Source organism: Scylla paramamosain, chromosome 14 (assembly GCF_035594125.1).
Source record: "Scylla paramamosain isolate STU-SP2022 chromosome 14, ASM3559412v1, whole genome shotgun sequence".
In the NCBI taxonomy this organism is placed as follows: Eukaryota; Metazoa; Arthropoda; class Malacostraca; order Decapoda; family Portunidae; genus Scylla; species Scylla paramamosain.
Window position 1 is genome coordinate 21,232,930 of NC_087164.1, and position 14,195 is coordinate 21,247,124.

At 40.5% G+C, this 14,195-nt stretch overlaps 1 protein-coding gene and 1 non-coding gene across 2 annotated transcripts in view; one reads left to right on the top strand and one right to left on the bottom strand.

The window, feature by feature from the left end:
- LOC135107008 (proton-coupled zinc antiporter SLC30A2-like) overlaps window positions 1–14,195 on the top strand; it is a 37,537-nt gene that overhangs the window by 14,878 nt on the left and 8,464 nt on the right. Inside the window, exons 4-9 of the mRNA XM_064016539.1 lie at window positions 719–989; window positions 3,404–3,477; window positions 3,997–4,122; window positions 6,915–7,077; window positions 10,473–10,626; window positions 13,598–13,763. Coding sequence (XP_063872609.1) covers window positions 719–989; window positions 3,404–3,477; window positions 3,997–4,122; window positions 6,915–7,077; window positions 10,473–10,626; window positions 13,598–13,763 — 954 coding nt within the window. The remainder of the gene's footprint in view (window positions 1–718; window positions 990–3,403; window positions 3,478–3,996; window positions 4,123–6,914; window positions 7,078–10,472; window positions 10,627–13,597; window positions 13,764–14,195) is intronic.
- On the bottom strand, window positions 8,753–8,824 carry Trnad-guc (transfer RNA aspartic acid (anticodon GUC)). Its single transcript has one exon. It is a non-coding gene; the product is annotated as a tRNA-Asp (tRNA).

The window sequence follows — 14,195 nt, forward strand, 5'->3', positions numbered from 1 at the left end:
CCGGTCATCATCCTCTTCGGAAAGGAAAAGAAAAAAAGAAAAGGAAGGATTCTTACGATATCAACGGTGGGGTTCATTGCACTCTCACACAGGAGCTAATCAAGACTTGTGAGGAGAAGATGCTGTTCCCCTGAATTGAAGACACTGCTGGGCGGCGTTGTGATCGTCTTACAGCTTTGTGCAGAAACAAGATGAAATGCCTTACTCTGTTAATTCGATTACGTGATCCAGCTGCGGTTACGTAGAAAACTTCTCTCTCTCTCTCTCTCTCTCTCTCTCTCTCTCTCTCTCTCTCTCTCTCTCTCTCTCTCTCTCTCTCTCTCTCTCTCTCTGTTTTTCTTTCTCGTACACGCGCGTGTATGTTGCAAATAAGAAAAGTGTCTTTTTTTGCTTCTTTTATATGAATGCGGTGTGGCATCTTGTGTATTTTTCAAAATCCTCACCTTCGAAATTGTACAAACTCCGATTTTCTTCCTCGACGGAGGTTGTTGAAAGAGAAACAGGAAGATATTGGTTCACAGAGTGGCAGACGAATGGAATAAACTTTGCAATCAAGTTGGTAGTAATGAATCAATACGGAGGTTTGAAAGACTTTATGGATAATTTATGGATAGGGATGATAAATACGCATAAATGTGTATGCTTTATACAAGGACTGCTAAGAGTAGCTCTAATGGCTTCTTCCAGTTTCCCTTATGTTCTTAATTTCTTTCCTCAGGACGACACACTGGGGCTGATCGAGGCCGGGCCGGGGGAGGTGGAGGGTGGCACCGGATATCAGAGCAGCAGCAGCGCGCGGGATTACAGCTGGAGCTCCCAGCACAGTAGAAGCTCCGGTGGAAAACGAAGCTTCGACTCCACGTACGAGGCGGAGTTAGGCAGCGGACACCACAAAGGCAGCCGCACCTCCAGCTCCAGCTCGCAGCACACCAGTCGTTCCGCCAGCAACCGGAGTTCCGTGGCGAGTTACAAGATCACCACTAAAGAGGGTGAGGGACACACAAATCTATAATCCATAATCTAAATATATTCTAAATATAATCTAAAGCGTGCATAATTCCTCTCCGAAGATAAAACTGATTGACCGATTGATTTTAGGCTCTGTAACAAAGGCATCATCCGGCGCCGTCTCAAAAATGAAAAAAAAACTCAGAGCAGAATCACCATCATAGCTTTTACTCACGCTCCGTTTTATCTCATTACTGTTTTTCTGCCGCCAAACTGCCGTCACATACGTACACACTATGGTTGTTCCCTCCGCGCGTCTGCTGGCCGCCCATGGGTCTATCAACCTCCCGCTCTCTCAATCGGTCCCCAGTGACTCTTTTAGAAACAATTCAGTCCTTAAAGGGATAAGAACTTTAAAAGAATGGGATCTGTAGCAGCCACGAGTTTTTGTAAGGTTGAAACAAGCTTTATATTACACTGGCGAGATCATTCGTCAAGGGTTATGTAAGTTCTTTTGCAATGGAACGTTAGAATGTATAGTTATGGGAAATAATCGATCAATTCCCCGCACTCACTTCCACTGTTCTTCCCTTGACCTTAAGTCTGGTAACCTCAAATTCTACCAGGTGTGAAGTTTGCAAGGAGATTGTCAGCAGGTAAGAGAACGTAAGACTATGAAAAAACGAATAACACAGTGGAAGAGTGTGGCAGGTTACCCGTCTTAATCGTATAACCATGGAAGTGCAAAGGTGACGAATTTTCGTGATCATATCAATGTTAAAGCTTTCTACATATTTGTTTAATCTTTTCATTGCTAGACATTGTTTCCTGTGATCTATCACAATTTTCCAGACACTTATTTTTGTACGAAAGAATGTTAAATAGTTCTGTATCCCGAAAAGTACGAAAGTATCTTGTTCTTTCTTTCCCTAATGTCCATTCAAGCAACATTCTCTTCTACTGATCTGGATATTACCAAAAGACGAGCATAGCAGTAAAGGGGTAACTAAGGAAATAATTTGAAGACGTCAGATAGCTGTTTCTTCAGACGCTAACTAAAAAAATTAGCAGAGACATTCTTTTCGGTTGCATTAAACTGCCTCCTCGCTCAACAAAGGAATACCCGCACAAATTTGTGGTTTCCAATAATATCCGTTGAAAAATGCTTTAACGTAATATGTTGTTCCGCCAATCCCTTCTTCTCCATTCACTCTTGCGCAAAATACGTTTCTCACACTTACAAAGACATCACTGTTTTACTGTTGTCATCCTCTCACTTTGCCAGTCATTTCCACTCCTACTTCCTACTTTCCATCGCTTCACTGTTTTGCTTTACTTTTATAAAACAGTTGGTAGTGGCGAGTAGTGTGATTATATATTAAAGGTCTGAAAACTAATTGATATATAAATACAATAAAATAAAACACGATGAAGGCAACTAGATGCTGTCGAAGATAAAGGAGGTGGGTGAAAAATAATCTCCAATTTCTGTAGCAGCAAGTCAGGACGTGAAGGCCTCATCCACTACCGCCTCGCCTGTAAACCCACGTAGTACAAATTTGCTACATTCAACAGGAGCTTTTGTGGCACGATAGAAGCAGCAGGAATGAGTCCAGGATTTTATCAAATTTTTCAAGTGAATAAAACACCGGCTGACGACATACGTGACTATGTGACTGTCATCTACGTCAAAGCTGTTATTTTTCCCTTCGGGATTTATCTCTCTTGAAGAAAACTAACATAGCAATGAAGCTGAATGAAAATTTGGATTACACTATTCTGTTTATTTTCATGTTACAAAAGCTAATCTACTCTCGTGACCGGAACCTGTTGGTACAGCGCGGTTTCTCTCATGTTATTTTAATTTTACCATAAATTTAGTAAGACAACATTGCTGTTGTTTTAAAAATGTTGTGTATTGTACTATGACAGCACGGCAACTTTAAAAAAAACACTATTTGCACTGCATGATAAATTTTAGTGACACACACACACACACACACACACACACACACACACACACATCACGGCAAACACCTGGTAGGCAAAGTCACTAAACAAACTGATAATTAATATTCGCACAAAGTGCCCAAGTTGTCTTTCATCTCGGATTGACAGCCGCGGGACCTGCTATTCCTCTACGGTTTGCTTGGCGTGGTGCAAATTTACACACATTGATACGCAAAGAAAATTTCTCTCTTTCCTCTCCTCCTCACACAGTGGCAGGCTCACCGGACGAAGAACGTCCTGAACCTGAAGTGATCGGATGGCTGATATTTTCCCTAAACATTTTCCCTTTCATCCAATGGTTATAAAAAGAATTCATAGCTTGCACCTTAAAGAAAATAAGAAACTGGCTTTAAAATCAACCAAATGCGCACAATACAATATAGCTTACAAATCCTGATGTCTGTTCATCTGTAAAGACGTGACAACTTCTCATATTGTGTTCCAGGCACATACGACCTGTGGCGAGGACACACCCGCACAGGAAGTGTCTCCAGTACAGACAGCGGCAGCAGTGACGAGGTGAGGCCAAGGGGAGGCAGCCAGTGCTGGGATGTGTGTTCTAATATATAGCGGGAAAACAGTATGCTGTGGTAAACGATGATGGGATGAGTGTTCATAAATAGGTCTTGAATTGAACACTACCTTGCTGTGATGTAGAGACTTACGAACTCCAACAATTAGAGGTGCTAAGCTAGACAGATGCATCCAAAATGGATAGAAGCACTGAGGAGAATCAGACCTAATGTGTTCCCAAGCTAAGACATAGTAAGCCATGCAGCGTTGCGCGGTTTCGTCATTTACTATGCAATGGAGTCAAGTGGAGTAATGATGGTGAGGAATAGCTTCACCAACACGGCTATAAAGGATGCAGTTTATTTTTAGCACAGCTGTCTTAGTGTAAGTTTTTGCTTTAGAGAAGAAACTGATTAATCTTTTCAGCGGTGCAATAACACAACCACAGAAGATACTGGTCGTTTTAGCAAGGATGTCTCGCTTTAACTAATTAGCTCACTGACAGACCCTCTGCTTTCCATCAAGGTGTACAGCAGGACCAGCTCCTCCTCCTCGTCCACACACTGCCACGACATCGTCACCGAGGCGCCAGAGGACAAGCTGCCTCTCGTCAAACTCTCCGTGGCCGCCTTCCTCTCCCTTCTCTTCACGGTAGGTGGCGCGACACACACACACACACACACACACACACACACACACACTCCTCTTGTGTTATTCACTTATGCTTTCACATTCTCGTGACTCGTGTTACAGTTTTGTGTATAGTTTAGCTTTCTCAAAATTCTGATTAATCTTAGGATGAAAGTTATATTTTAACACTCTACAGTTCTCTATAATTTGTTCTTGGTGGGATGATTTTTTTTATTTATTTATTTTTTTTATTTCTTTATTTCTTTCTTTATTTTTTTACATTTCAATAGTATATTCCTACATCTTTAATTTACAGTTTTCTTTGATTTTTCGTAAATTCAGTGACAAAATCTATAATAGCGAGACGTATGTATATTCCTATCACTCATTTCTTTTTCATATATTTTACAGAAATTGAGGGAAAAGAATGTTAGAAAAATATAATGAAGAAAATACTCCAATCACTTTTTACGACCTGATAATCTTCCTTTCAGTATCTCAGCCACTAGTGATAAATGTTCACTTGTTAAACTCAAGGCTTTACGAGACACATGGCCGTGGCAAAAAAAAAAAAAAAAAAATAATAAGACTCCACTTCATTCATGACTGTACTTACGGGAAACTGGTGTGGTTACTTTCACTCTTCTTCACCTTTCACCTTCCCGTTCCTTCACCTCCATTTTTCCTCGCCCCCATCCCTTCACCTTCCTCCCTCAGCACTTTTCTTCACCTATCCTTTCGCATGTCATGAGTTTTCCCTTCCTTTCCCTTGTCATCTTCTCTCACCCAATCTTTTCCTGATATGTTACCTCATCATTCCTTTCCTTGATCTCTCCTTCCATTATCTTAATCCTCCCTTCATTATTTTTTTTTCTCACCACTCCTTTTCTCACCTCTTCCCCCGAGTTCTGATGAATAAAAGAGCATGCAAAAATAAAGGAACCTGCAAAAAGCCCCCTGGTCAACACGTGGCAGTCCTTTATAAAACACACATACCTATATCTACCTATCAACATTATTCATAATTGTATCTTTTCTTCTTTTAAAACTCCTTGTTGACTTTGTACTGAGAAATAATTACTAAGTCCATTTTCAATTAACTGTTAGTCTACTTGTGAACCAATTTCTTCCTGTCTTTTCTTCTAAATTTAATAAGGTTGAACCCGTTACTTCTAGTCCAGCTTTGATTATTATTAACCCTTAAGATTCTTTCCATATCATCCTAGTTATGATTTCTAACCCTCTCCTTCCTCCACCACTCATTCCCTCTTTTATTATTCTCCTCACTTCTTCTCTAATTTCTCCTTAGCTTTTCATCCCTCTGTCATTCCTGACCCTCCACTTCCTCATTCACTCTTACTTTCCTCACCTGCTCCCTCTCACCTAAACTCACCTCATCATCCCTCCCTCATCTCCATCTCCCCTCACCACACACACACACACACACACATACATACACCCATGAAAGCACCGTGAAAGTGATGACCGCCCAGAAATGTGACGAGGAAGCAAAAGGAAGGTGAAAGTAAATGATGAAAGGGGAAGATGTTTATCACTGGCGCTGAACTCTTGGTGGTCAACATTATATAACTGTTGTGTATATGTATGTACTGTACTTCCCTGTCTATCAGGCGCTGGATCTGAGTAACGTAACCTCTTGTATCCCGAAAATGTAAGGGCTGCTCGCATTAAATGTATGATAATATATTAGAGAATAAATAAGTAAACAGATAAGTATATAAATAAATGCCAAATAAATGAATGAATGAATAAATGAATAAACAAGTGAATTAATGAATAAATACATAAATAACTATAAAATCAATCAATCTATCTATCATTCAATCAGTAAAAGTAGAAACAGGTCAATAAACAAAAAAATACATAAATAAATAAATGGTTTAATCAGTAAATAAGTTAGATAAATAAATAAACAAACAAACATGTGAATTAACATATGCATACTTAAACAAACCAATAGAAAAAAATAAAAATAAGTTGGATATTGAAGTAAAAGTTGAATAATAAAGAAAAATAAACATCTAACACATTCACAACTATAACAGGATTTCATAAAAGGAAAACATAGCAACAGTATTATTTTTCTTCCTCTTTTTCTTTATTTCTTTTTTATACTGTGCAATTCTCTTCCTGGGTGAGTGAGTGAGTGAGTGAGTGAGTGAGTGAGTGAGTGGCATTTGAATGAAGGGGAGGAATGTTTGCGGAGAGGGAAAGGTGAAGGAACCGGTTTTATTGCTTCTAGTTTCCTTTTTCCTTTCTCACTTCTCCATTGGTGGTGATGAGTCGCAGTACTTTAGTTGTTGTTGTTAATGTTGTTGTTGTTGTTGTTCTTCTTCTTCCTTATCATTATTATTACTACTACTGCTACTACTACTACTACTACTATTTTGGTATTTTTTATTCCTAATAATAATTGCCCACTAATATCATATCGTGCATATTATTTCTCTCTCTCTCTCTCTCTCTCTCTCTCTCTCTCTCTCTCTCTCTCTCTCTCTCTCTCTCTCTCTCTCTCTCTCTCTGCCTATCTACCTATCTACCTAACTACCTATCTCTCTCTGTTTATAGACTTAATTATATGTATATCTACCTATCTACCTATCTATCTATCTATATATCTATCCATCCATCCATCTATCTATTCATCCATCTATCTATCTATCCATCTATCCATCACTCAATCTATTTATCTACCAATCTATCTAATTAATTACCTGACAATTTCTCTCCCATTCCCTATCTCCTATCGCAGCTGCTGGAGTACCTAATAATTTCTCTATCTCCTGTCGCAGCTGCTGGAGTATGTCGGCGGCTATTACTCCTCCAGTTTAGCAGTTCTGTCCAGCGCCGGGCATCTCATGAGCGACTTCTGCGGGTTCGTGGTGTCCTTGGCAGCAATGTGGCTGGTCAGGCGGCCCCCCTCCACCACCATGAACTTTGGCTACTACCGCGCAGGTGTGTGTGTGTGTGTGTGTGTGTGTGTGTTCATTTTTGTCTTTGTTATTCATTTATTCATTCATTCTGACACTCGTTCACTAAATCACTGATATGGTTATTCAATCATTCATTCACTCAGTTACTTGCTTGTTTGCTCACTCACTCGCTCATTCACTTATTAATCACTCCCTAATCTCCCATTTCTCTGTATCAACTACCTCTATTATCATTTAGTTGTCCATCCAATCACTCACTAACTAAACGCAAACTTGATTTATCTAACTCTTCACTCATTTATCGCTCATACACCTCGATAAAGGATGTTTCTTATTCATCTCCCTATTCAGTATGTCACAAACATCCACATAATGACAGAAAAAGTAGATCTGTTATGGTTAGTTCTTTGTTTACACTCTTTTGTGTTTCTTTTAATCACCTGTCTTATATAACCCTTCTTCCCTCCTTTATACATGTACCTTTCCACCTGCACACTCTTGCCATCTCGGTAATGCACCTGCTTCTTTCTTTCTTACCTTCCCCTCATCCTTCTCTTGTCTTATGTCACACGTGTCCTCTCAGCTTACTCTTTTTCTTTGCAAATGTTCCAGTACTTTTCTCTTTCCAACCTACCCCTTCCCTTCATGTGTGACTGAGCGCTCCTTTTCCCTCTCCATCGCTCCCTCTTCACCCTCCCTAGCCACCTACATCCTACACACACACACACACACACACGCACATACGATCGTTTGAGGTATCATTTGGTGAAGTGGAGTCCTTTTTTTTTTTTTTCTCTCTCTCTATCTTTTTTTTTTTTCTCTCTCTCTCTCTCTCTCCTTAATTCCTCCTCCTCCTCCTCCTCCTCCTCCTCGCACTTGTTCCCACCTATCCACTACCATTCCTAATTATCAGAGTGCTTGTGGGGAAAAATAGAGAAAGGGGAGAAATGACAGCTTTTTTTCCTTCAACTTCCACCCTCTCTCTCTCTCTCTCTCTCTCTCTCTCTCTCTCTCTCTCTCTCTCTCTCTCTCTCTCTCTCTCTCTCTCTCTCTCTCTTCACCCCATATCCCACACCCACATCTCTTCAATCACATTACCTCACACCCATTCACCCTCGTTTCTCCTTTCCATTTCCTCCCTTGCTTCTCGTTACCTCACTCCCATCATCTTCCATCCACCTCTTATCTCTCTCCTATCACCTAACGCCGCCAACTCCACCCGAGCAATCACTTCTCACCGTGTCTTAACAGCTTCCGCAGCAGATGATGAGGGGGGCAACCAGACGTGGAAATGCAGATGTCAGGACCTTGAAAATATACACAAGAGGGTGTTCTCCATTATGAGGAGGAGGAGGAGGAGGAAGGTGTAGGAGGGCAAGAGTGGAAGGACAGGAAATTATGAGTGAGATTGGAGGAGGAGGTAGAGGAGGTGGAGGTGAAGGAAGAGGAAGAGGTGGAAAAAGAAACGAGTGAAAAGTAGGTTAGGAAAGATAAAATAAAAGGATAAAAGCAAAATGATGGTAAGGATGGTGATGATAATAATGGTAATAATAGTAAACAACAACAACAACAACCACAACAACAACCAACAACAACGACATCAGAACATAAGAAAATAAGGGAAGCTGCAAGAAGTCGTTAGGCCTACACGTGGCAGTCCCTGTATAACGGTACATGCTTATCTAAAAAACTTTCTTCTCCCCGGCGGGGAATCGAACCCCGGTCTCCCGCGTGACAGGCGGGGATACTAACCACTATACTACCGAGGAGTGAATAGTGTTTTCTGTAATACCGAACAAGAAAAAAGAAGAAAAAGAAGAGTGGGAGGAAAGGAAGGAAGGAAGGAAGGAAAGAGGAAGGAAGCTGAGAACAAAGGAATAAATGAGGGAAGAAGGGACAGATGGAAGAAATGAAGGAAGGAAGGAAGGAAGGAAGGAAGGAAGGAAATAGAGAACAAAAGGACCAGAATAGGGAGAAAAGAATAGAAATGCATGAATGATGGAATGAGGAAAGAAAATTAGAAAGAAAAAGAAAGAAATGAAAGAAAGAAAACGGTCAGAAGTAAATGAACCGAGGAAAGACAAATGGAAGGAAGAAAATGATGGGAGGAAGAGAAATACAATATAATGGAAAAGGATTAGAAAGTGATTAGCAGAGAGAGAGAGAGAGAGAGAGAGAGAGAGAGAGAGAGAGAGAGAGAGAGAGAGAGAGAGAGAGACTACTGGTATGCGGAAACAGACGTAAAGGAAAATATAAAGAAAAAAATCTTCAACAGGAAACTTGAACTTGACTTGTTCTTGCTGAGGCGTACCATTTCCGTATCTCTGAGTGATAACAAAGACAGGCGCCAGATAATGGACACACACACACATACACACACACACACACACACACACACACACACACGCAGAGTAGCAGTAGTAGTAGTAGTAGTAGTAGTAGTAGTAGTAGTAGTAATGTAAAAAGCTGAGGGAAATATGGAAAGCAGAAAGAAAGACATGTATATTAGGAGACAGAGAGACAGTCAGATAGATATAGCCAGGTCAATGAACGATTCAATTAAAACCAGGACATAAACAAACATGTATTAATGGTATTGAAATTTTATAAAATTCGTTTGACCTATGCCAAATGCCCCTCCACAAGAGTTTATCTATACTTGCCAAACATTTTCTGTTATTATTAACAACAACCCCACCACCATCAACAACAGCAGAAACAGCGGTGACAACACTATAGTGACTTTGTGTTGTTATTATTTTTACTTATTGTTTATAATAGTAAGAACAACACCAACGACAACAACAACGAAGACGAAGACGACGAAGACGACTACAACAACATTGTTATAACTACTACTGTTATTATCATAATTTTCATTGGTATTACTACCACGTTAAGGAGTGAAGTGGTGCTTTGCGGAACGACTGATCCCACTATCAGCTTGTGATAGCGTGGGCTGGTTGTTGTTGTTCTTTTTTCTCTAAGAGCAGTAGTGCCTCTCCAAGCTTCAACTGACCCACTGGTGTTTCATTTGACCTGAGCGGCAATAGAAGCTGAGTTGATACGTGGGTGACTGCTCCTCTCTGCGACACAGGAAAACTCTGCGCCACTTGAGCGCCAAACTGTGCGTGCAACACTTCCGCGCACTGACCCCTCGGCCATCACTTCCTTACATCCCTTTTATTTTATTTTCTTTGTTTTATGTAACTTTCTGCTTCTTGGTAACAGCAAAAGAAAAAAATTTCCCTATGATGTGAATGTGGTCTTGATGCGTGAGAGTGACAGGCCTCTTGGCTATGGAGGTTTCTTTTCCATGATCATTATCATCTCCGCCTCCACTTTTTTTTTTTTTTCTGTAGTTCATTTTCAACGTAAACAGTATCGTCACCCGCCACGCTGCTTGTCATCCCACAGAGGTGCTGGGTTCCGTGGCAAGCGTCCTGGTGGTGTGGGTGGTGACGGGACTGCTGGTGGGGGCGGCCGTGCAGCGCCTCCTCAACCAGCCCTTCACCCTTGACCCAGATGTGATGCTTCTCATGGCCTCCGTAGCGATCGCCGTCAATATTTCGTGAGTATGAGCAGCTTGTGTGTGTAGGAAGCGCGTGTCGTCCTTCAGTGGGTGCGCTGCATGTTATGGTTGATGCATGATTGGGTGAGGTTTCTGCTATATGAAATTTTAAGCATAATCGGTTGTCCTCCAGAATCGATTGGCGGGAGATGGAGTGAGGCTGAAGTCATGTAGAGTGAATGTATGATTTGATGGAATTCTCAATGCATGAACCTTTCGTACTTTATTGACTGGTAAACTGTTCTCTAAGGCTGATGGTCTTGTGGTCCTATCCGTCACAACCATAAGTGTATAAAGTGTACAGTATAGTGCAGAGCGACAGTTAGTGACAGAGTGCATGGAGGTGACTGTATCGCTCGTCACCGTGGCAGTGCACGAGGCTCTTACACGTGATTCAAAACTTCTTTCACTTTCTTCTTTTCCTGAAGGTCTTAGCATCTTGAGAAGTGCACTCCACAATTTTTTATCTCGAGCCCCTGAACGGCTACCTCGCTCGTGACTAGTTATGTCGCTCGATAGACAAAAAGTTGACTACGAAAGGAAATGAAAGGCTCACATTTCATCGTCCCTCAGATCTTTCTTTTCACAGCTGAGATCACACTCTCAAAAAGAAAGAGAAAATCATAGACTTTTGTTCCTTCAACAAGTGTCCACTTACGAAAGGAAGAAAGTGAAGTGTTCTGAACGATAAAGGAAGTGATTGCTAAAAACATTTAAATTGGCTTATTAATTCAGTTATGCAATGTATGTACAAACATAAATTTTCTTTATAAGAAATGTTTACCTATGAAAGAAAGACAACAAGATAATGAGTGAAAAATAAAATAAAATAGCAGAAAGTTGTTTGTCCTGACAGTAACCTTGATATTCAGTCCACATATACATTGCAAATACATACATTGAAAAAGACACATGGCACAAGAAAAATGTCAGGCAGTTCTGTAAAATGAAATGAATTAGTAGGAAAATTGTTTGTCTTGACTCTAACCTTCACATTTCAGACATATATATAAAAAAAAATATCCATTTAGGAAAGAAAGTCATAATAAAAAGGTTAAACACCTCTGAACGATAAAATTGATAAGAATGGAAGCTTTTCAATTCGGCCTTGACTTTCAGGCTTAATTAATTAGTCCACTTAAACGTAAAACTTCTTAGAAATGTCCACTTATGATATAAACGCACAGAAAGAAAAAGGTTAAGCAGTTCCGAAAGATTAAAGAAATTATTTGATCGTCACGACGTTTAATGCACTCATTCCCTCATCTGTCATCAGCGAAATTTTCTAATTAAACGAGAAACTGAAGCCAGAATGAAAGAAAAATAGCATGCATAAATATTCATTGTGACCTTTAGCACTACATTACTCACTCGTCGTCACCTGGACAGATAAACTCAAACCGTCAGAGTTCGCTTCACATTTCCAAGATTCCCCCCCAACTTCCATCTTCTGAATTCCCGAAAGACAGCGCAGTTTTATTTTCCACTCGATGTCATCTTCTTGTCAGAGGCTGGACGTGTCGACTGTGAATATTGCCAAAGTCCGTGAATCAATATTTTTGCTTCCACTGGGATAACTTGACGGACTGAGAGGCGGACTGACGGAATGCCTGATGAGAGGGCGGGGATGAGGCGAGATTAGCAGAGGAGGCCGTGTGTTGCTCGTTTAAATATCTTTCTTTCAGTTTGGCGTCTTGTCATTCTCTGATTACGTGCATTTTTTTGGTGTAATTATCGCTTTTTTCTAGCTTTTTTTTCCGTTTTATCATGATAGTCGTGTCTGTCTCTCTGTCATTTTGTCTCAACTGTATGTTTGTGTTTTTGTATGTTACTTATGTGTATGTCAGTCTTTCTTGCACATTATACGGTCATTCCTTCCCACCACCACCACCACCACCACCACTAATTCTACCAATCAAACGTCTATCCTTTACCACAGTAACTCTACAGCAGGGGTTCCCAACCTGAGGTACGTGTACCCCCAGTGGCACATCTGCACTTTTCAGGGCGTGCATTGGATCTCAGAGAATAACCACTACTGTGCAATACATGGTGTTGTAATCTGCAGTCAGATTGCATAATGTCGTGTTTATTTTACAATTTCCTCATTTTAGTAAGAAAATCGTTTATCTAAATCCTATCAAGAGTAGAGTGAATACCATTTGGTTTTCACAGTAATGGAACTGACCGTGGCCGCAATCTGTGCTAGGCCTGAAAGGATCAGGTACGGGACGTAATGATCGTTATGGATGACTGTAAGAAAGATATTTATGTGATGGATCAAGATATTTAGTAAATTACTTGAGTTTAGTTTACTGATGTTGTCACCTTTAAGATTCCTATGCAGTCTACACATACAAATTTCATAATAAAACAATCTCAAAATATTACAATTCCATCTTTTTTTATGATCAATTTTTTTTATGAGTATATATATGAACCTACAAAAATGTCCAAGGGGTACAGAGGAACAAAAAAGGTTGGGAACCGCTGCTCTACAGTAATAGTTTCTCTTACCGCGAGGATGTAGGTAATAGCCTCGATGGTAGTCACGTAAAGTATCTTCCTCTTATACCATTCTTTAATCTAAAATTTCCTTGTTCACGTTCTTTGTATACATGCATGATGATGATTTCTAGCTTCTACTTGGATGCTGGCTGGGAGAAAGGTGTTCGGGGAGAGACCTACGGAATTGTTGTTGTTGTTGTTGTTGTTGCTGTTGTTTGCTGTTGTTGTTGTTGTTGTTGTTGTTGTTGTTGCTGACGTTGACTGATGTGTTTGCTGCGGATGTTTTAGTAGTGATGGTGCCAATTTACTACTCAACCTCCTATCCTATTCTCCCATCCATAGTTTAACAATAGTAGTAAGTAGATCAGAAAGTTCCCATATTACAGACCAATAAGCATCGCGGTATCTGTTTCTGTATCTGTTTCTGTCATGTAATCCTACGCAATCCTTCCCTCCCTCTCAGCATCGCTGTCATCCTCCACGGCTGCGGCTGCCACGGTTACTTCCACGGGGCTCAAAAATCAACAAACAACAAGAGTCTCAATATGCGGGCCGCCCTAGTGCATTTTGTAGCCGATGTCCTGCAGACCCTCGCTGTCCTCGTGGCTGCCATCATCGTCAAGATATGGGTGAGTTCTACTGTTTTTTTTTTTCCTTTTCTTTTTTTCGTTTTATGTAGCTACGCATGAGTGTTCTAGATTAATTATGGGTACGAAAGTTTACGGTGTTTAAAAGTAGATTCTCGTAGATTGTGCCGTTATTGATAAACAGTTTAGGTTTTTCCAGCTATCAGTAAGTGAAGGTTGAGTGTGTGTGTGTGTGTGTGTGTGTGTGTGTGTGTGTGTGTGTGTGTGTGTGTGTGTGTGTGTGTGTGTGTGTGTGTGTGTGTGTTGTGTTATGTGTTGTTTTTCAGTATAGCCACGGTGATTCATGGAGTAATCTGAGGCTATTTGACAGATTTTAGCTTTAATTGTTATGGCGCTTATGGGCGCTGAAAGGTATATAAGTTGCTTCATACTTCGAACAGACCTGCTTTGGGTATAATTAAAACCATTCCATTC